Source organism: Balaenoptera borealis (genome assembly GCF_965194805.1).
Source record: "Balaenoptera borealis genome assembly, chromosome: 4".
NCBI lineage: Eukaryota > Metazoa > Chordata > Mammalia > Artiodactyla > Balaenopteridae > Balaenoptera > Balaenoptera borealis.
The window spans coordinates 97,970,600-97,994,539 of NC_138861.1; the positions used below are offsets into that span (position 1 = coordinate 97,970,600).

At 41.0% G+C, this 23,940-nt stretch overlaps 1 protein-coding gene and 1 long non-coding RNA gene across 6 annotated transcripts in view; one reads left to right on the forward strand and one right to left on the reverse strand.

Annotated features, from left to right (window-relative positions):
• The window catches only part of LOC309627373 (recombining binding protein suppressor of hairless), a 120,115-nt gene extending 108,845 nt beyond the window's left edge, over nt 1-11,270 (reverse strand). The window contains exon 1 of one of the 5 annotated variants that reach the window (XM_082389266.1): nt 10,394-11,270. In XM_082389266.1, the coding sequence (XP_082245392.1) occupies nt 10,394-10,452 (59 nt within the window). In that variant the 5' untranslated portion in view covers nt 10,453-11,270. Of the gene's footprint in view, nt 1-4,532; nt 4,643-10,160 lie in introns of those variants that run through there. The other 4 variants (XM_082389267.1, XM_082389268.1, XM_082389269.1 and 1 more) reach the window with 4 other exon arrangements.
• LOC309627398 lies at nt 8,729-21,484 on the forward strand. The gene is made up of 2 exons (XR_014243721.1): nt 8,729-9,516; nt 17,310-21,484. It is a non-coding gene; the product is annotated as an uncharacterized lncRNA (long non-coding RNA).
• Nucleotides 21,485-23,940: the final 2,456 nt, after the last annotated feature.

Consider the following 23,940-nt stretch of genomic DNA (forward strand, 5'->3'; position numbering starts at 1 on the left):
GCCACTAAATTCTGTATTAAAACGTACCCATCACACTATAGCATAGGAGAAGGCCAGGATGAAAAATACTTGTTTACCAATAATTATGAAATCATCTTTGAAAGCTATGGCTCTCCAGGTTTGTTTTTTTAACATTACAACAGTGAAGCAACAACCCCCACTAGTTCAGTACAATCCATTTAATCAAATAATGACACTCATTACTGTAAGCTGTAAATAAAGTACCAAACCAAGACTATCACTACTATCTTTGGAATACTGAAATGGATTTAATTCACTTCCTTGACATTTGGATAAGCACAGATGACAGACACAACAGATTTAATGAATTCCATAATCAAGAGTGTCATACTGTTTTGACATAAATACACTAAAAAATAGCACTGTATGAAAATCACCAGGTTCATAAACAAGCCCATCTTTCAGTATATGATTTCAAGTTGTGGCCTCCTTCCCTGTATGACAGTCTTCTTTTTTCTCAATCTCCCCTCCTGTCCATTTTCTCTTCCAGAAGCTTTGGAAATAGCCAGCTGCAATTTAGTGCAGGTGGCAAAACTAAGAAGCTAAGGAGACAAGAAGCAGAGACTGGAGTGAACCAGGGGTAAGTGAACCCAGGCAGTTCTTGCATAGGGGCAACTAAAGCAGGCTGGGTGAGGAGGTGTGCAGTGAGAACAAGTGTGTGGCCACCCTGGTCAGTCACAAGTACAGTACAAGATAAAGAACGCAAGCAGCATCAAGAACAGGAAAACAGCAAAGGAAGAAAGAACAGGCAGGCTCAGAGCTGACCGCTTATTAAGCAACACTGGCAGCAGCACTCCCGGGCTTGGGGCTGAGAAATTTGTATTCTTGGTCTAAGCCCACAAAAATAGGGGGAAGAAAGTATTTTAAAAAACAAAGTGCATGTAACATTAAAAGGCAGCTGAGTGGTATAAATACAAAAGAGTGAAAGACCAGCATAAATCTCTCCCCTTAAAAAACAAACCAGAACAAGTCTCAGCTCAGGCACTGAACGTGTCTCAGCCACTAGCTAATTGTAAATTATTTACTCTGTCTCTGCCTATGTTTAAATGAGTGGTTACTTTAGAACATATGATTAACAAGGTCTTTTCCAGGTCTGAAGTTTCCTGAATCTAACGGATTTAACAATCTATAACATTTGTCACACAGGATGTAGTTACTTTCCATGGTATGTTTGTTACTCCACAACAGAGAGAGCACAATACACCAGAATATAAATAAGAGAATACAGAATCGTGTCCAGTATCCCTACAGACCACACTTCATCATCATCTCTCATTAAATCCAGGAACAAACAAATTCCCAATCTTCTCCTTTAAAGCAATTCACAAAGTCTTAAGAAAAAACAAGGCCTAAAATCTAAGCACCAGGCTTCACTTTAAATACACTCAGAGATGGGTAATTTAGTCACTGTGAATTTTAACTGAGCTTCACTTCAGTTCCTTTTTACAGGACATATTCTAATGCCATTACACTTTTCTGTTTTTCAACACTCTGAGGTTTCTATTTGCTATATGTTTCATATCCCACTTCAAAAAGTATAGTCCAGAACTGGCAGAAAGCTAAACAATAATCCAGGGTGTCAGTTTATCAGTGGGCTCTACATACAAAAACCAATCTATGCTGAATTTCAGCTTTATCACTTAGACTAAGTGCCACCTAGTGGCAAGTATTGTATTTTATTAAATCCATTCAAGTCATGTTCATCCAGCAAGTACAATCTGGCCAATAGCAGTTGCTCCACAATTATGCAACAGAAGTAAAATATTGGCCTAGTCTTTACGAAGCTCGCTGATAGATTAGATAAATGGATATAGACAGAAGAAAAAAAAAGATAATACAGGTATATTTACACAATTGCAGAAAAATGTTAAACGTTATAGCAGAAGCATGCAAAAATATTCAGTATTTATTTAAAAGCTAAAAGAAACAAACACTGTTATGTAGGCTCTCTTATACCTATTCACCTCACTCAGACTTTCCCACCTGTAAATACGTCATCACCCAGGTTTCAATCGTTCAGTTTCCCCCCACCCCGTCCCACCTTCTCTTCCATTCTTCTCCCCACCCCCATCTAATATCCTTTAAATTCTATTCCAGAAAGGAAGAGGAGAACCTATTTTTTGAGCACTTACTACTCCCAGAACTGAGTTAGGCATTTTATATCCTGTATCTCATTTAATCCTCATATCGATACCATGAAGTATTATTTTCTCCCACTTTTTAGACAAGAGCAAGACTTAGATTAAGTGACATGCTCACAGCCACAGATTTTATCTACTGCATCAATTCCAAAGCTCCCTATACCACCCACCCTGCCCCCAAAAGTGCTGCTTTGTTCCTTCCACTCCTAGGCTTTCCAAGATCAGACTCTGCTCATATATATTTCTCTTATGTTCTCCATCAACTCCAATCTATTTTACACTACAACTGACCCTCGAGCAGCACTGGTCCACTTATATGAAGATTTTTTTCAGTAATGAATACTAAATACCACGTGACTCGGGCTCGTTGAATCTGAGGATGGGGAACCATGGGTACAGAGGAACCTCAGGTACCTGAAGGTCCTACTACAAGCTATTCGCCCCAACCCACCCCCCCAACCTGTGTTATTCAAGTGTCAACTGTATCTACACCCAGCCTCACCTCTTCAAAACTCGGTCAGTGCCCCCCCATCCCTGTTTGATATTCAAATCCTTGGTTTAGCACTCAAGGTCCTCTAAGAGGCCCATCCACTTTTCTAGCTTTATTTTCTACCACTCCCTATGATCTCTCCTCTCAAATTAAAAGATAATCATTTGCACCCATGTTCCCACCAACATTATACATCTGTTATACACATATAATCTCCCTTATTATCTGTGTACTTTCCACTAAATCATGAGCTTCACTGGACCATTTTTTAGCCATCTTTAAAAGGTTTTATACAGCGGTCTTATACCTATTAAGTGTTCAATAACTTTAATAAATACATTATTAAAACAATTATAAAGAACCACTAAAGCATGGTTATACTCTTCATTTCCCTTAACCATTCCTTCATGTCTGGGGATCTCAATGTTTCTACCTCTTCCACTTGGTGTATGGATCAGGACCTCTGTACAGAACTACATAATTTTTTCCATGAAAAAGTTCCTCATACTCAAACCAAAAGTTAAATGATTTGAAAAAGTATGCTGGAAACAATGGAGATAATAAAAAGTTCAGTGGTTGCAGGATGGGATAAGGGAGGAGAGAGCAATGGACAGGCAGAGCACAGAGGACTTTCTAGGGCAATGAAACTACTGTTTGATACTACAACGGCACATACATTTGTAGATACGTTATACATTTGTCCAAACCCACAGAATGTACACCAAGAGTGAACCCTAACGTAAACTATGGACTTGGGGAGATAATAATGCGTCAGTTAAGTTCATCAGTTATAACAAATGTACCACTCTGTTGGGGGATGGTGGTAATACAGGAGGCTATTTGTGGGGGGGGCAAGGAGTACACAGGAAATATCTGTACCTTCCCCTCAATTTTGCTGTGAAACTAAAACTGCTCTAAAAAATAAGTTCCAATTAAAAAAAAAAAAAAAAAAGGAATTCCCTGGCGGTCCAGTTGCTAGGACTCGGCGCTTTCACTGCTGGGGCCCGGGTTTGATCCCTGGCCGAGGAACTAAGATCCTTCAAGCCGTGTGGCACGGCCAAAAAAAAAGTATTCTGGATAAAAAAGCAAGATCTTAGTGGATCTGCAGTTTTCCAAAAACGGAATACCACTGTTCCAAAAGAAGTTGTTTAAAGAAAAAATATGTAACACTGATTCTCTATTTTATAAGGCAACTGATATTGCAGTTATATAACACAATCTTTACAACACTAGTAAAAAATAACAGGGTTTCATAAAGCGATAAACACTTTTCCTAGTTATATAAACTTTTTATGAGAAACTATTCTTACTCATTTACAACTCTATCATCTAATTAACAAATGCACAAAAAACATTAGTTCTAAGACCAAATTAAAAATATGGAATATAGATGGGACTTCCCTGGTGGTCCAGTGGATAGGACTCTGCGCTCCCAATGCAGGGGGCCAGGGTTCGATCCCCGGTCAGGGAACTAGATCCTGCATGCATGCCGCAACTAAGAGTCCACACGCCACAACTACAGATCCAGCCTGCCGCAACTAAGACCTGGCGCAGCCACAATTCATTAATTAAAATACCGAATATAGAAAAGACAGCACGGGAGGGGAATTAAAAAGGGTCAACTTGATTTTCTAGTGTACTCCATCTCACATCCAATCAGCACAGCATTTTCATTGCAAGGCTTTTGCAACTTAGGATACCCAAGATGCAGTGGTTTCTTTTTGTTTTTGTAAATTTAAATAATTTAAATATTCCCAAAACTGCCATGAACTTACCAATGTGACTGAAAAGCTGTCATGCTTATCACTCTTCATTGTCTCAACACAACAAACCTACACAAATATTTATACAGATAAGTAATTACTACCAATTATACAAACCAAGCCAGAGTGACTCCAATGCTTGCTTTTTCCCCAGTAGTAAGTTGTGTTCAGGAAATGCATTACCCTTTTCACACCATTAGGATATCATTTCACTCCCTGAAGCAGAATCAGGCCTGATGAGACATAAGTGACATCATGATGTTGTACCAGGCCCAACAGGCATCCAGAACTATGGGCAAGGTGTCCTGAGAGATGGTAGCAGCTGGGCATTCAACATTCCTACATCATTATGGCTGTCCAAGCAGAGAAGAGAGCAGCAAGAAGCAGACCCCAAAAAGTTGGGGGTGACTCAATGACAACATGTGTGGTCAAGCAGTAATGTATCAAATATGTCTGCTCAAAATGCCAAGGCATATATTCAAAGGGCTGCAGTCCTCTGCACTAAATACACTGCTGCCTTCCTAAGACATGATCTACAAACCACAGGTTGCAATATAAGAAAGCTCATCTTGAATCCTGCCGGTGAAAGGTTACCAAAAGAAACTGATTATTAAAATTAAAGTATTTGTATACAGTGCTTTACAAATCACTTACACATCCATTGTTTTATTTGACACATATTTTACCTTATTTGATAGTCACAATGTGTCCAGCAGATAAACACAACAAAATTATCATTCCTTATTTTATAGACGTAGAACCTGAAGCTTAAAGAAATTATAAGTAATCTGTCCACAAAACCTGAGCCTTCCTGAAGATTATAAACTTCTTATTTGGTTCAATCGTGTGGATCCCCCAAAAAAGCAGCCTACAGTGTCTTAAGGTTTAATACATGTCCCTATGCATCTAAGAAGTACTTAAAACACTTAAAAATAATGAAACCTTCTGAAAAACACTGAATAGTCAACCATACAAAAAATATATATATATGATATTTAAGCTTGTCAGTTTGTACAAACAATACACTATTTTCTAAAAATCCAAAGGAACTTTTGCCTAAGAATTTTACTACAATGTTGTCAGGGGCTATAAGACTATCTTTGACTGAAAATATCAATTTCTTTGGGTACTTCAGCAATTAAATACTCTATAGAATCAATATATTCCCTGTACACATCAAATTCTGCTTACACAAACCATGTTGCATCATGGTTTCAAAGTTCTCTGAGTCCTTTGTTCAAAAAACTTTTTACTGAGTCCCCATCATGTTCTAGACACTCTTCTAAGAATATATAATTTTTTTTTAACATTATCTGTCATCAAGTAACCAACAGCCTTTGGGTATGACAGACAATTACAATTCAGTATGACACTTCCAAGTGAATTATACCTGGTCCTTTAAGAACACACGGGAGGGGTACTGAACCCAGCCTGGTGGATGAGGGTAGAATATCCTCAGACCAAAATCTTGAATAATAACCTACCTAACACCAGCACTTTTCAAGCACAGGGATACATTAAACTGCGGAGCCCATACAAGGAACTCCAAGTTCTTGAATATGGCTGGAGAACTGAATATGAAGGGAGAGAAAGGCAAAACAGTTCAGCTGGAGAAAAGGTAAATGAAATAGTTATAGAGGATCCTATATGCCGTGCTAGCTAACATTTTTTGAGCACTTGCTATATGCCAGGCATCCTAAAATGTTTTCTTGCATTTAATCCTCACAGAGAACCACTGAGCTAAGAATAATTACCTTGCAACTGATGGAGGAGGCAAGGAGAGGTTAGATCGTTTGTCAATCTTATAGAGGTTTTAAGTGGCAGAGACAGAACTGGAATCCAGTTCAGATTAAATCCTAAAAGTGAGCTCATAAACTCTCCACTCCGCTGCCTCTCTTAATGAAGGCTGCTAGGGGGAGCCATTGAAAGGTTTTTAAAATAAGGAGTGAAGTGATCAGATTTGCTCTTTAGAAAGACTATGTGGAAGCTGGATAAAGGGGGTGAGTCTAGAAGCAGAAAGAGGAAGCTGCCAATGTCTGTAGTAATCCAGGTGAGAAACGATGAGAGCATGAATTGCGGCAGTGAGGATGAAGGAGACAGATTCAAGAGTTTTTCAGGAGGGAAAATTATCAGTTCTTAGTGATTAAACATAAAGAGTTAGTGTGAGAGAGAAAACCTGGCTTGGGGAACTATTGGGACATGACATAATCTACCAGGAATAGAGAAACAACTGGTTTTGTTTTTTCAATAAATATCTACAGAGTGTCTCCCAAATGCAAAACACTTTTCTAGGCCAAAGGTCAAGTCTGAAATTATGGTCTTGGTTCTTAGAAAATATTGAGAGTAAATAACAAAGCATTAAAAAATATAAGGCATATTGAAAATTAGTCACTACTATTAACAGACTTGGCCTAGAGTCTAGTGAAAACATTTTGTGCGACCATTTAAAACAAAATAGTACCACATGCAGAAAACAAATCAACAGAGGAAAGGCATCCCACAATTTTAAAATGTGTTATTACATTTGAGTTTGACAGATCTTCACTCTCTTACACAACACAAACACACACACACCGCCCTGTAATGTGTTTTACTTATCCCTCTCCCTCTTAAAAACAGTATCAATTTTATTACCCTAACTATAATACGTATTTGGGGATTTTTCATCCCACTATCACCACTGTGATGTGCCAAGAACTTAGTTCATAACCTCCTACTTAATTTCCTATAAAATATGACCTACTTCACATTGGCTTAATTCAGTAACAATTCCTAGATTTTTTAACCACACCTTTCATCCAAGGATGCTCTCTGCAAATCCTAAGGCACAGCAATCCTGTGCAGATGTGGCAAGTTACTACAATTCCCATTTTACTACATAGTTAGGAAATTGGCCCAGGGGAAGTAGAGTAACTTGGAAATAATCACAAAGCCAGATGCCAAAAATAACAACTTTTAGCCAATCCATGAGAAAATACTGCCCCTAGTTGAAATAACATGAAATTTAGTATTAAGGAAACAAAATGTGAAATAATGTTTTAAAGCCAAGTCCTGGGTTTTTAAAATATATTTTTAAAAATGACCGAATACTAGAATTAAGATTTGTAAGAACTTTCAAACACACCATTTTTTTCCCTAATACTTTATCCATCCAGAGCGCCAAAGATTATTTAATGAATTACATCTGGCAAGAGTAGCTTCCCTCCCACCCCCAAAACGTTTTTTATCTTAGCCACTTAAAACACTGATAGAAATCTGTGGGTATAGAACAACAGGTAAGTTTTAAACAAACCTACTTAAGAAGCATATATTAGAATAGGAGTGAAAATACCCCAAGTGAGCCTCTTATATTTTTTCCTGAAAATGAAAGTTTCCCAATTACAACTAATGCTGTATGTTTCTAAATATGCTGCTATTTAATATAATTTAATAAAGGTAGTTTTATTTGGTCACGAAGTAAAGGTCTTACATGATTTAGAAACAGAAAAACACAACTTGATTTTTAAAAGTTGCTTTTATGAGGTTTGTGTGATCATTCTTATCTGCACACGTCAGAGCAAAATACCTTCCATTATTACAAGGTATTTGCTTACAGTCAGAAACAACAGTGCGTGCTCAAGATTTCACCTTCAAAAAGAATGATTATGTCCTAGGTACAAGTAAGGAAGACAAATGATTATCGGTGGAATCCACTCATGGAACCCAGACTGCAAATTTTCACAGAAGCCTCACATATCAATCATGAAAGATGATTTTCCATTAATTAAAATTCAAACTAATTCATACTAATTCTAATCACAGCCTTAAAAAAAAAATGCTTTCCTCTCCACCAACATTCCTCACACCTGTATATCCTCTACTACTTCATGAGGTTTACAAATGAAATGACACTCCAAGTGATTTTATGGATAACATATATTCTAAAAGTAGTGATCAGTTAGTTGGGGCGGGGGGGACCTCCTGAACAGTCTACTCAGCCTAGTAATACTGGTAAATCTAATACCTCTTATTCCAGCACCAGAATATCCAGGCCATTTAAACACACCATACCACCCTCCCCCAACTCCCACACCAAACTCCAAGCTTTTAACATTTCCATAACAATAAGCACTCTGAACAAATTAAAGCTCCTTTAACACTAGAAGTGCCTTTACCTTAAAGACTATTACTTAAATGTCTTTTAATTGCATTTGATTAATGCATTCCACAAAGATTCCAGAAGCAGTATTCATCAACCCAAACTGCACCCTTAAGCGCTTTCCTCGTTTCAACTTCGAAGATGGGGCAGAAGAGCTGTCATAAATCTACAGAGCAAAAGCACATAACTGTAAACTATCTAAAAATTAAGAAAAAGTAAAATATTCATATCAAATTTCCAAGCAGGATGCCCTCCCTTTTTCCTTGCGAAGCAGCAGTTACTGGTAAACTAACTGAACTCTTGAAAATGCTGAAATTCTCCATCCCAAACCAACATTCACAAGTTTTTTAACACCAAATACGCAACTGCTATGCACGTACCAAATGAATATCCAACGTAACAACTGAAACTATTCTCGCACACCAACAGAAAAAAAGCACCTTTCGTCTCTACAACACCCTCAGGTAACCCAGACGCAAAGCTACGACAGCTGCCCTTGGCCTAGGCCATCAGAAACCAAGGGGCGGGAGGGCGGGTACTGGGGGGGGGGGGCGGGGGAATAACCAAGAGACCTTTTTCCAGGGCTACTGTTGCCAAGCAAAACAACCAGGGGCCCAAAGAGACCGCGAAGAAAACTGGAGACACTGTAATCCCGAGAGAAAGGGGTGGTGGGGAGGTGTGCACGCAATCCCGAGAGAAAAGGGTGCGAAGAGGAGGAGCGCTGAGGAGGAAACCAAGTATCCCCGCGCATCTTTCAGACGCACAAAAACAACAACAAACCCTAGGGTCTGTCTGTACTTCGGAGCACCAGATGGAGTCCCGGGGCTGAGACAGTTCAGCCGACAAACACCGTGGGTAGTGGATAAATCAACCGATGGTGGGAGGTGAAGGGGGTACCAAGCGAATAAACCACTGGACGGGGGAGACAAAGCCTCCGGGGGTGATCAAGGACCAAGCAGAAAGGTGAGAGGGAAACGCAAGAGAGAAATAATGGGAGAAAAATTAGAAGAAAAACAGAAATCTAGTACCTGGGCTGTGGCAGGTCACTGAGCTACCGAATAGAGAGGGGCACAACAAAGGGGCAAGGGAGGAAGGACAGATGAGGGGAGGAGATGGAGAAAGGATGCGGGGCGCGACGGGTCGGACAAAGCGCCCAAGGCGGCGAAACAAAGGGCCGGGGGTAGAGAGTCGCGGGGGGCAGCGGGGAGAGACAAAGCGCCCGGGGCCGGGGGCACCCGGGAGAAGGCGACGACGGCCTCAACGAACAAAGCTGCGCGGGGCCGGGAGGCAGGGCCCGCGAGCGGCGGCGCGGAAGGCGCGCTGCGGGCACGGAGCCCGCGGGCCCCGCGCGCCGGGCCGCACTCACGCCCGCACCCGCCGGCCTCGCCGCCGTCGCCGCCCGCCCTCACGCGCCGGAGCCCGAGCCACAGCAGCGCAGAGCGGGCAGCGCACGGCCACACGCCGCCGCCGCGCTCGGCGCACGCTACACCGCCCCCGCGGCCCCCGGACGCCAAGCGTGCCGCGGCCCTCGAACCCGCCGCCCGCCGCGGGCTGCGAGACGCCCGCAACTTTCCCGGTTCCCAGCGCTCCGATTCCCCCAGACTTACCCTGTCACAACAGGCGCCATCTTCCACAAACTCTCGCCAAAACTCCAACCCTCGCGAGATTCCCCCTGACGCCTTCCCTGGTCCCTCTCCCCCGCCCCTTCCCTTTTTCCTCACTCCTCGATTCCACCCAGCCCCCGCGCTCCCTTTCCCCTCGCAGCAGCCGCGAAGAGCCAGACGCCTCGCGCCGCCAGCGGAGTAAGGGATACAGCTCACTGCCTTCCCTGGAAACCTACCCAAGAGATGGAGCATGCGCAGGCGGCTCCTCCGCGGGCGAGCCCTCCATCTGGTCCATGGGGAGCGCTCCGGTTATCCGGGTTTTGGGACGCGCCCTGAGGGACGTACGTGGAGACTGAGGAAAACCGGAGGGGATTACAACGGGGACGGAGAATGGAGGGGTCAGGAGGCGGAGCCGAGGGGAAGAGCGGAGGGGTCCTGGGAAAATCTGCCGCGTTTCACAGGCCTAGATGAAACACCTCCTCAAATGGGTGTTTTCCAAGTGGCTTCCCGCTCACTCTAGTTCCCAGCCCTTTTCATTCATTCAAACGTTCATTGGACGCCTCCATTATGGTAATGTCAGCGTTAGGTGCTGGCGCTACAAAGGTGCCTGGAGTTCGGACGAGTGACAAACCAAGAACTATCTTAGTTCATTCGACCCCCTTGCTAACAGAGAGACAGACAATATTACAACGTGGTCCGACCCTCCAGAACTCTGTAAACGGACTTTTGCAGTTGAGCTCTATTAGAGCCTTAGCTTTCTTCTCCTTGGGTGTGAAATGAGGTCAGGCCAAGGCCTCTGGCAAAGACACCCCTACTGTGTCCACTCTGCATACACACGCCAGAGCACCGCGAAGCTTTCTCCAGAAGTGAAAACTGCGTTGTAATTGAAAGCCACCACTCCCCCACCCCGCACTCAAGCCAAAGGTTTTGCTTGGGCCGAGAGCTGCCTGTCGTGTAAATCTCCCTAGGACCTCATCGCAGCCCCCAGACTTGTATACGGGGACACACTGACAAGGTCCTCCCGTGGGCCTGGCACAGTCGAGGACGCTGCTCGTTGGCCGAAGTGCATCTCAGACGATCTAAACCTGGAAGCCCCCGAGCAAACTTGGCCCGTCTGGGCACTTACTAGAAAGGTGCAGCACCCGAGCCCTACCTCTTCCTCCCTACCTGCAGCACCCCTTTCTTCCCCCCACCCTTGCCCTTTCAATTCCTAGAGATTCCCAGATTCAGCACTGCCTCCCGCAGGGAGCCCCAAAACCCGGAGAACTGGAATCCAGAGCCCGAAACCTGCTGAAGGCGCTGCAGGATTGGCGCGGCACGAGCGAGCGGCACTGCGCATGTGCCCAATGCGGGCAGCCCAGTCTCACGCTACACCTCCTTCCCACCGCCTTCCACTACTCGAGTCAGACACAACACGGGCCGTGGGAAATTTCTTAAACCTCGCGAGAACCCTCCTACTGTTGCCTATGCTTTCGCTCCAAATCTCGCGGAGCCCAGGAGGGACAGGTGTTTGTCTACAGCAGCTCCCGGCGTCGTTCGTGCCGCGCGTGCCCGGGCGGCGGGCGCGGGCGGGGTGGGAAGGGAGCTGCTCCTGGAGGAGGCGCGGGGGCGGGCTGGGGGGAGCGCGGAGCGGAGCGAGGCTGGGAGCGCGGGGCGGAGGGCGGCTGGGAGGGGCCCGACGTCTCGCACACACACGCTGCGTGACGCTTTGTGGAAGGAAAATGGGGGTGGTGGACAGGCAGCTTCTGAAAGAAGAAGGGGAAGCCTGGAGATTAGAAACTCCTCCTGGTGTGGATGGTAAGAGGTCAGACTCTAGGGCAGGAGGAGCCCCAGGCCGGTCCCCGGGGAGGTTTCCTGTCGCCCTCCACGCGCCTGGTACTTTCCTAAGATGTTTTTGACGCCGCGCCCCCGGCCTCCGGGAGCTGACGGCCCCCAGTGTCGGGTTTGAGTCATGCCTCTGAGTCACCCAGTCTGGCCACCACTTTACTTGCTTTAAAACACGTTTGGATTCCCTTAGCTACTCTCTTCTAGCGAATGGTTGTTTTCTTTCTGAGGTACCCGCTCGTCTCGCGAGTTGGGTAGGGAAAAAATTCTGCTCTGTGCGCTCTTGCGTTGTAGACTTGCATAGATTCCGCCTCCCACTCAGGGACACATTTTTTAAATTTCTCCCCCGTAATCTCTTTAGCCTTTTGAAGTAATCCGTATATATCAGTTTCTGTTTTGTTTTGTTTTTCCTTTCCCCTAATTTAACTTAAAATACTGGTTTTGCTTTCCTTCACTTTTTTATGTGTTTGTTGAAATATTCATTCCAAATTTTAGGTATTGTTTCATCAGATGCTTTAGTGACAGCTGTTTTAAGTGCATTCCTTCTTTTTGGTTTATTTATTTGTCCAGTGAATTCCGGTTTGCATTCTTCAATCAGGCACATTTCAGATTGCCTTGGTGTGGTTTCTGTAACCAGCCTAGCCTGGCATTGTCTAGGAACTGGTGTCTTGATGACATCGTAGACCCACAAATGTAGAGTTGAATTGAGTTTTTTATTTTCGGAGAACAGTGAGTTCTTTAATAAGGGTTCATGTTCTGCTTGTTATGTAGTGGACAAGAAATCAAGTTTTTTAGTTGTTTTCAAGGTTAGTTGTGTGTGTGTGTGTGCATACATTTGCATATCCCTTTGATTAAGTATTTCACAAACAAAAAGAAGATGCAAGAACATTTAATGCAGTATCTCAGTGCAAGGCTGATTTGGAATAGGCTAGCACCAGGAGGAGAACGATGCCCATGGGCACACATTCCTTTGAGCCTTCATCCCAAGAAGGCATTTCAGTCATGGCCTTGTCTAGGCCATTAATCGGATCTGGAACCATGGCCATCTGAGAGCCCCAGCCACAGAGAGCCATGGTAACCACAAGTCAAATCACAACTCACCTTCACCCTAATACCTGCTCTACCTGCGTTCTTTCCCCATCCCAGTAAATAATTCCATTCTTCCACTTATTTAAGCCAAGAAACTTGGAATCATTCTCACCTCCTTTCCCCCTCACATCCAACATCCAGTCTAACAAAATCTTGCTGGGTCCACCATCAAAACTGACCCACAGTCCAAACACATCCACACCTCCATGGCAACCAGCCCAGCCTAACCCATCTCATTTCTCACCTGGTTTCCAGGAAGTCTCCTAACTCATTCTGCCTTCATCCATTATTGCCTTCCCTCAGTCGGTTCTCAGTAGAGCGTTCAGAGTAACCCTCTAGAACTCTCCAGTGGTTTTCCTATTTTCCTGGGAGGCCTGTCGCCCAAACCCCCTGACCTCCTTGATCTCACCTCTTCCCCTTGCTCACTGAGCCCTAACCAGCAGCCTTCCTTGCTGTTCCTAGGACATACCAGGCACACCCTCAACTCCTACTTTTGCTCTTTCCCCCGGATGCCTTATAAATCCTTCCTTCACTGCTTTCAGGTCTTTGCTTAAATTCTCTGCAAGGCCTTCCCTGACCACCTTTCACGAAAGTAACTCCTCATACCCCCTATTCTCTCCTTCATTTTTCCCATGGCACTTATTGTAAACTAACATACCATATATCATATCTGTGTATTGTGTTTACTCTCTGCCTCCCCCCATTATAATGTAATCTTAATGAGGGCAGGGACTTCTATTTTGTTCATTGTTCACGCCTCAGCCACCAGAACAATGCCTGGTACAGGATAGACGCTCAGTAAGTATTTGTAGAATGAATGGGATGTCTTCCACTTCTAGAACAGAGTAGAAATGATTCTGAAGACTCACTAAGCCTTCTAGGGTTCAAAACAATACCGAGGTTAGACCAGTAATGAATACCCCAATGCCAGCTTGCCTGGAGAGGAGAAATGAGCCTACAAAGCCAACACCTGTGTTGACTTCTTGCAAAAAATATTCTTACTCCTGGGTTAGACCAGTAGATGAGCCTATACTTACTTGAAGGGTTTCCTTTACTCTCCATCCTAGAACCTCAGGAAACAAAACACTATTGGCAGGTTATAAAGAAACAGGTATTCTCATGTGTTGCTAGTGGAGTGAAAACATGTATAATCTTTATGAAAACCATTGTGATAAAACTTATCACTACCTGTTAATCCTACAATTCCGTTTCTAGACATCTATCCTACAAATAAACTCATAGTGTGTGAAACTACCTGTACGTATATTGTAGCATTATTGATAGTAGAGAATACTGGTAACAACCTAAATGTCGATCAAGAGATGTCTTATTAAAAGAAAACCACCAGGCTTCCCTGGTGGCGCAGTGGTTAAGAATCCGCCTGCCAATGCAGGGGACACGGGTTCGAGCCCTGGTCCGGGAAGATCCCACATGCCGCGGAGTAGCTAAGCCTGTGCACCACAACTACTGAGCCTGCGCTCTAGAGCCCGTGAGCCACAACTACTGAAGCCCACGCGCCTAGAGCCTGTGCTCTGCAACAAGAGAAGCCACCGCAGTGAGAAGCCCGCGCACCGCAACGAAGAGTAGCCCCCACTCACCGCAAGTAGAGAAAAGCCCTCGTGCAGCAATGAAGACCCAATGCAGCCAAAAATAAATAAATAAATTAAATTAAATTAAAAAAAGAAAACCACCCTGATATATTCATAGAATCGAATAGTATGCATCTGTTAATAAGCAGAGGCTGCTTTTTATGTGCTTATGTGGAAGGATCACAAAGTTTAAAAAAACAAGGTGCAAGGGACTTCCCTGGTGGTGCAGTGGATAAAGACTCCACACTCCCAATGCAGCGGGCCTGGGTTCGATCCCTGGTCAGGGAACTAGATCCCACATGCATGCTGCAACTAAGAGTTCGCATGCCGCAACTAAGAGTTCACAAGCCGCAACTAAGGAGCCCACGTGCTGCAACTAAGACCCGGTGCAACCAAATAAATAAATATTCTTTTTAAAAAGTGCAAAATAGTGATAGATAAATGTATACTTATTTGCCTATATGTATCTAAAAGAGTTCTGGAAGTACACACGAGAAACTGTAGCAGTGACTGGTTCACTGTAAGGGACTCAATTGTTGGAGGATGTAGGTGAAGAGGGTGTAGGCTTATCTTGGATCCTTTGAATTTTGTACCAAGCACATGTACTGCCTGTTCAAAATATAAAACATTTTAATTAAAAGGGGGGAAAGAAAGAAAAGGAATAAATGTGCAAGAAGAAAAAAATGACCAAAGTGTTTCCTTTTTCCCACCTGCTAAAAAATTATTTTCTCATAGAAGTCATGTACTTGATGTACCGTCTCAATAGAATTAAAAACTGCAGAACTGTCAGGACTTCACCCCAATCATTTGGTAACACTGAACTCAGTCCATTCAAGCAGCAAGTTCAGAGTCCCTACTACTCTATGTCAGGCATGATCTTTGGTAGTTTACAAAGGATAGGTAGTGCAGAGACCTCAGGGGACCCCCACCCCCACCCACGGCCAGCAGAGTACACAGACCAGTTGCAGGATAATTCTAGGGTAGAGGCATGAGTTTAATGGCATTGGGGTACAGTGGAAAAAGCACCTAACTCTTGCCTGATGGGCCCAGGGAAACCTTGCAGAGATGACTTTTGAACTAAATCTTAGTGGAGTGGGAGTTCAGAAGACAATAAGAGGAGGAAGCATAAGAAGCACAGGAAACAGCATGTTCAGGCTCTGAGGTGTGAAACAGCATCTTGCATTCAGGGGAACTCCAGGTGGTGCATGTAGAAGCGGGGGTAGGCAGCGTAGGCAGGGTCACAAGAAGGACCTGGTAGAAAGGTGGTCCTCAAAAGTTGGTGGGCCCACTCCCTAAGACTTTAAATGAGTGAATCTGGGCTGAAGCCCAGGAATAGGCTCTTCTAGCAGGCTGATCAGGGATTCTGATGCAAATTGTCCATGAACGAAGCTTTGAATCTTTGTGGTAGGAGTTTGGTGTACTCTTTCTTCAGGAGTTTCACATTAAAGAGACCAATGGTGTACAGTTTCTTTGTTAAAACAGTAAATGAAATATTTAACTATTAAGAGGAATAAGTTTGGAGGCCCCTACGTGTATATCCAATAGACATGTGGAGCAGATAGCGGCCGTGAGATCAGCACATTTGTGATGGGATCACGTTTTGCTGTGGTGGTTTAAACACAGCGGCACGTTTCAACATTGCTTTCATTCTAAAGTTAAGTTACACCAACTCATATTAATGAGACACACTAAAACATTGAAAATTTTATTGAATACTAGGCAGCCCCATGATGGAGAACACGGGTTCCAGCACCACATTGCATGGTTCCAGCTGTAAGACCTTAGACCAGTTATTTAACCTGTCAGTGCCTGTTTCCTCACGTATACAATGGAGAAAATAGCAGCTAATTCATAGGGTTGTCATGAGGATTCAAATTGTTTATTCTGTCTAAAGCACATAGAATGATACCTGTAACATAATTGCTATAGTAGTGTTCATTTTTATCATTATTATTTTTATTTAATAAATCCATAAGTTGCCTTCATCCCATGAAAATTCTTGCAAAGCATGTCAAAATGTCTTTAATGCTCCAACAATGTTAAAATAGCCAAACATAGTGATGATTTTATCCAGATTGATGTTGATTCATTTCTTTATCATACCCATTCAGAAATGGCAATATCATTATTATTATTTAATTTCTAAGAGGTTCACATGTCCAAAAAGATTAGGAAACCTGCTGTAGATGGCCAACAAGAGCAGGGCTTGATGTGATCAGATTGTGAGGTGGTTGTGTGCCTAAGAAAACCTTACTGATAACTCACGTTAGAAATTAGGAGACTTTTACTCCACAGAAGTCTCTTAACTCATGGTTTTCATTCATCCTAATACCTCCCTTTTTTAATAAAAGTATCCCTATCATTTTCTACTGTGTGTTAAAGTTAATAAAATGTATAGAAAATTGAAAAAGTGTCAAGAAGGATTCCATAAAGACTATGTGATTCTATAAGGAAAATAAGCTCTAATTCTAGGATTAAAAGAAAGAAAGAGAACATTGAAAGTAAGTCACAGAGTGGGCTTTAGGAGAACTTGAGAAACAAAAATAAATATTCACCCTTTGCTTTCCAATTGCGTTTGATTTTAAACAGGATTCTTTGGCCCTGGGAATTTGATTTATTTTCTTTTTTTTTTCTTTCTTTTTTCTTTTAGGTCCAAGTAAAGCAAAGCTTAACATGTGCAGCAGTTCAAGAAGGTGAAACAGGGGACTTCCCTGGTGGCGCAGTGGCTAAGACTCTGAGCTCCCAATGCAGGGGGCCCGGGTTTGATCAGTGGTCAGGGAACTAGATCCCACATACATGACACAACTAAGAGTTCGCATGCCACAACTAAGGAGCCCACGTACCACAACAAGCAGCTGGCGAGCTGCAACTAAGGAGCCCTGGAGCCGCAGCTAAGGAGCCCACCTGCCACAGCTAAGACCCAGCGCAACCAAATAGATAAATAAAATTAAATTAAAATTTTAAAAAGTATGCAATGTAACAAAATATTTTTTTTTAAAAAGGTGAAACAATAAAAAGAATGAGCCATTTACTCTAATGATGTGCAATGCGAATGGAATCAAATGTACCTTCGGTGAGAATGTGTACAAGGTGAATAATCTGTCAAAAGTTGTTGCTAATGTAATTGAAAGAAAATGTTTCCATGTGTGATTGATACATCTTGTTCTTTCTATGACATAAACAAGATAAAGCCAGTGAACACTATCTATGCAGTAAATGAAAACACCATATGAGTTGTAAAATTCCAGTTATCTGTTTATAAAAGAATATATTTGAGTTTTGATTTTCTAAATGTTCCCCTTTGTCATGTATCATATATTGTGGTTTTTGGTTCTGTGTTGGGTCAATGTTGAACACTCATAATTAACAAAACAGCTGGGATATAAAGGAAAAAGCATTGGACCAGCTCTCCCATTGAGTCCTACATCCACCACTAGCCAGCTGGCTAACTTTGGGCAAGCTAATATGTCCTCATGTGCAAATGGGGAATGTAAAACCTATGGCTTTTGGTCATTTTGAAAATTATTTGAGATATTACATGAAATAACTGGGTACATAGTAAGTACTCAGTAAATGCTGCTGCTTTAGGAAATTCTACCACCCATGCCAATGCTCAGTTTTCTTTTCTATTAGATGGACTAAAGACTCCCTGCCTTAGAGATTTGTTACACAGATCAAATCAGATAATGACGTAGATAATTAAATGGCAAGAATTATCTTTAAATAAGTTTATTGTATTTATTTTTGGTTGGCACATTTATTTGTAAAAATTTGAGTATGGTTTTATAGCAAATCAATAGAACAGACAAAGATCCCTAAATTTTCTCCTCTGGCCCATGTTGCTATTAACCTGGGGTGCAAATGACCTTTATCAGTTTTTCAAAGAAAGCCTACCAGAAAGGTTTTACTCTTTGCATCTGTGTTGTTTTGTGTCAGAGATAGTGTAATGATAAGCATCAACTTGCAGATATGACCTTTGTGGCTAGCATCCTTGTCCAAAATAGACTAAGAACTAAGAAGATCAACTTTGGAACCAGTCTATTCAACCACTGACAAATAGTGAAAGATATCAAACAATTCCTATCTTGTGAAATACCAAACTCTGTCAAGGACAGCTGTCAAGGGCAGCTGTCAAAGATAATGGAGAATCCCCCTGAACATCATAATCAAAGTTGTACATTGTCACTTTTAAAACAGCCATGATGTCAGGATGTCAATATTTTTTATTTTAATTAATTAAAAAAATTTTAATTGTCATTATGTCAACAAGAGGAGTTTAAAAATGAAATCTTGTGAAATTACTGCAGGAAAAAATATATAAGATAATTTCTAAGTAAGCTATCAATAAATATTGAGTACAGATTTAGTTTAATGCAATAGGAAAAACAGAAAAGTTTCATCTCAGTCCCGTAATGATGTACTTAATTTGTAAAATGCACTAGAGAAACTCTCTATTTAAAGGAACCTTTAAAGACTTGGTGTTACATATTATAACTGGTATTGTTCTACATGTCCTTTTTTTCTCTTAAATGGTTATTTAACAAAATTCTATCATGATTAGCATTCTGTGGAAGGTAAAATAAATTGTATTAAGCTGTTACTAATATGCCACTAGTGGAAAAAACATTTCTCAAGATCTTAACTGCAAATCTCCTCCCACTTAAGTACTTTGGGAAGATTTGGAAATTTATGCATGCTTTTTTTTTTTTTTCTTTCTCCCAGCTTTCAAAACACTTGGCTTAAATTCTACCCTCAGAATTACTTCTGACTTCAGTGAGAGTTATAAACTATTGTTTGGGAGAAACAACTGTCTCCTACTTTTCAAGTCTAAAGTTCTCCCGAAATGTTCTTATGAAATGTGAATCTGATTTTCATCATGCAGTTTTACCTACATAGCATCATAGTTTCCTTCACCAGCAAACACTAAGTATTTTATTTTTAACCAGCAAAGCTATATCTGTATTTGCATGGTACTTTCCAAGTTTCCAAAATAGGCAACAAATCACAGAATCTAAGCCAAAGAAAAGGACTTAAGAACTGAAAGATAACTTCTGAAAAACATATTACATACAGAAGTACTCAGTTTTATGAAACAGAGGGTTTTTTTAAAGTTGTATGCCAATTTAACATGCAACAGAACCCCTTTCTATTTAAAGGGATACTGTGATATGCAATTTGTGAAATGACAATATATATGAGCGAGTCTACACCATCCCAAGCCTTCTCACAAATATCATCTCAGTCAGTCCTCAGGACAAAGCTGCAGGTAGGTAATTTTATTCCTGTTGTAGCTGAGGCTCAGAGAGCATGACTTGTACAAGTTATAGTTCTGGAAGTGGAATTTATGCTTGTGAGGTTTGTTTGGACATTTTTGCTATAGAAATTTAAGTTATTTTATTATTACAACCTGATAGAGAATATCTTGTGTCATATACTCAAAGTATCAGATTATAATTTTAAAAATTATTTACAAAAATATAAATGCTGGGCTTCCCTGGTGGTTCAGTGATTAAGAATCCACCTGCCAATGCAGGGGACACGGGTTCGAGCCCTGGTCCAGGAAGATCCCACATGCCGCGGAGCAACTAAGCCTGTGTGCCACAACTACTGAGCCTGCGCTCTACAGCCTGCGAGCCACAACTACTGAGCCCGCGAGCCACAACTACTGAAGCCCGCGCACCTAGAGCCCGTGCTCCACAATAAGAGAAGCCACCGCAATGAGAAGCCCGTGCACCACAACAAAGAGTAGACCCCGCTCGCCGCAACCAGAGAAAAGCCCACGCACAGCAACGAACACCCAACGCAGCCAAAAATAAAAAAATATATATAAAAAATAAAAAAATATATAAATGTTTAAGAATGCAAAAGATTTATTTTTAAACAGCAGGTAATATTTTATATACATAAATCAATTGTATGAACTAGTAACAGTGGCTAAGGATGGGTAGCCAAAGCAGGGAGAAGACCTAATACCCTTGTGGATTTTTTCCCATGTTTATTATTTTAAAAAATAATTCACCAAAGACATTACAAGAAAAGAAACCTACAGACCAATAAATATAAACACAAAAATTCTCAACAAAATTCCAGCAAACACTGAACAAACTAGGAAGGGAACTTCCTCAACCTGATAAAAGCATCTATGAAAAATCCAGAATCAGTGTCATTTTTAAACATAAAAGACTGATGCTTTCCCACTAACATCAGGAAGAAGGCAAAGATTTCCATTTGGACCATTTCTATTCAACATTACACTGGAGGTGCTACCCAAGCAATTTGGCAAGAAAATTAAATAAAGGCATTCAGATTGGAAAAGAAGAACAAAAGTGTCTCTATTTTCAGATGATAGGACTTTATATATACAAAATTCTAAGGACTCCACTAAAAATGTATTAGAACTAATACACAAGTTCAGCAAGTTTGCAGGATACAAGGTCAATATTCAAAAATCAATTGTATTTCTACATATTTGCAAGGGACAATCCAAAAATAAAATTGAGACAACAATTCCATTAGCATCAAAAAGAATAAACTTTGGAATAAATTTAACAAATGAATGCAGTTCTTATACTCTGAAAACTACGAAATGTTGTTGAAAGAAATTTTTAAAGATCTAAATAAATAAATGAAAAGACATTCATGTTCATGGATTGAAAAGTACTGATAAGATGGCAACGCTCCTCAAATTGACCTACAGAATCAACACAATCACTATCAAAATTTCAACTGTCCACTTGGCAGAAATGGACAAGTTGTTCCAAAAATTCATATGAAGATTTAAGGAACCCAGAATAGCCAAAACAATCTTGAAAAAAAAAAAACAAAGCTGGAGCAGTTACACTTCCCCTTTTCAAAACTCACTATAAGCCTTCAGTAATCAAGACTGTGTGGTGCATGCATGAGGTAGACATATAGTTCAATGGTGTAGAATTGAGAGTCCAGACATAACCGTCACATTTATGGTCAATTGATTTCCATCAAGAGTGCAAAACCAAATCAATGGGGAAAAAATAGTCTTCATAAATGGTGCTGGGACAACTGGATATCCGCATGGAAAATAATGAACTTGGGCCCCAAACTTCACAACATATATTAAAATTACCTTAAAATGGATCATAGACCTAAATGTAAAAACTAAAACCATAAAACTCTTAGAGGAAAGCATAGATCTTCATGAACTTGGATTAGTAATGGTTTCTTAGATATGACACCAAAAGCCCAAGCAACAAAAGAAAAAATAAATAAATTGGACTTAATTAAAATTAAACTTTTGTGCTTCAAACACACTCTGAAGAAAGTGAAAAAGACAACCCACAGAATGGGAGAAAATATTTGCAAATCGTATATCTGATAAGGATCTAATATCTAAAATATATAAAGAATTCTTAAAACTGAATAGTAGGATAAACCATAATGGAAAAGAATATTAAAAAAAAGAATGTATATATGTATAAAACTGAGTCACTTTGCTGCACAGCAGAGATGGCACAACATTGTAAATCAACTATACTTCAATTTTTAAAAAACTAAATTAAAAAAAGGGAAATAATCCAATTTAAAAATGAGTAAAGGCGCTAAATAGACATTTCTCCAAATAAGACATGCAAATGGCCAATAATCACTTGGAAAAATATTCAACATCATTAAGCATCAGGAAAATGCAAATCAAAACCACAAGGAGATACCATTTCATACCCACTATGATGGCAACAATCAAGAAGACAGATAACGACACGTTGTCAAGGATGTAGAAAAGTTAAAACACTTGTACACTGTTGGTGGGGATGTAACATGATGAAGCCATTTTGAAAGACAGTCTGACAGTTCCTCAAAAGGTTAAAATAGAGTTACCATATGACCCAGCAATTCTCCTAGGTATATACCAAAGAGAACTGAAAACATATGTCCAAACAAAAACTTGTACATGAACAGTCATGGAAGCATTATTTGTAACAGCTAAAAAGTAGAAACAAACCAAATGTCCATTAACTGATGAATGGATAAATAAAATGTAGTATATCTATAAAATGGAATATTATTAGGCCACAAAAAGAAATGAAGTACTGATATATACTATAACATGAATAAACCTTGAAAACATGCTATATGAAAGAAACAAGTCACAAAAGGCGCTCTGTGTATATGAAATATCTAGAATAGACAAAATTATAAAGATAGAAAGTAAATTAATGGTTGCCTAGGGCTAGGGAGTATCGGGAGGGGCATGTTGTGAGTGACCGCTAAAGGGTATAGGACTTCTTCTGGAACGATGAAAATGTTCCAAACTTGATTGTGGTGATTGTTGCACAACTTCGTGAATATACTAAAAACCATTGAATGTACACTTTAAAGGGTGAATTATATGCTATGTGAAGTATATCCCAGTAAAGCTGTTAACAAAAAAAGCAGAAAAAAATTAAAATTTAACTTTATTCATTTAGATGCTTTAAAAGTCAATATGATCTTAACCTTTACCTTAGCCATATGCTGGTATAAATGTTCATGTGTGGACAAATAAATAATAAGCTCCATAGAAAATTAGAGAATCGTCATCACTATGTCAATTGATTTACCCTCTAGCATCATAGTAAGTTTGAGATTATATTTCTGGCAAGGATGAGATTTCTTAACATTTCGGAAGTGAACTGACCTTGTTTTAAGATAAAATTAATAGCTGCAATTGTTGAGTACCAACTTAATCCAAGGGACTTCATGTCCAGGATCTCATTTGATGCTCTTACACCCCTGAATAGGACTCCTCCCCCTTTTAATAGCTAAGGAAGCTATGGCCCAGAGAAATTAACTAAATTTCCTTAGCTCACAGTTACAGATATAGCAGAATATGAACATTTCCTGTCATTTGCCCTATGCTGGACCTACTGGGTCACTTTCTCCCTCCTTACCTTTGATGAATTAAGAACCCAAAGTCCTGGGACTTGTAGGGTAATACATGATAGGTATGCTAATGTTACCTTGAAGACCTAAGGATTGGGACACCACCTCTAGGCTACTCCTGAGAGCTGGTGATGGGGAGTTGGAGGGTGGGGGTGGGATGTAGAGGAGTTGGAAATGGAAATTCCTTATTTTCAAATGTGGAGGAAGTGATGAAGAAATTGAAAAGAAAACCGCAAAGTTTCCTTCCAGCTCTAAAGCTCAATCAATTTAAGATTCCACCTTTGTGGAGCTGAAGGTAATTGGAATTCAGATAACTATTTCTTCCTCTCCTGACTTAGTCTTATCCCAGGATCCATGATTGAGAAGGTGTTTCCTTTACGGTTCCA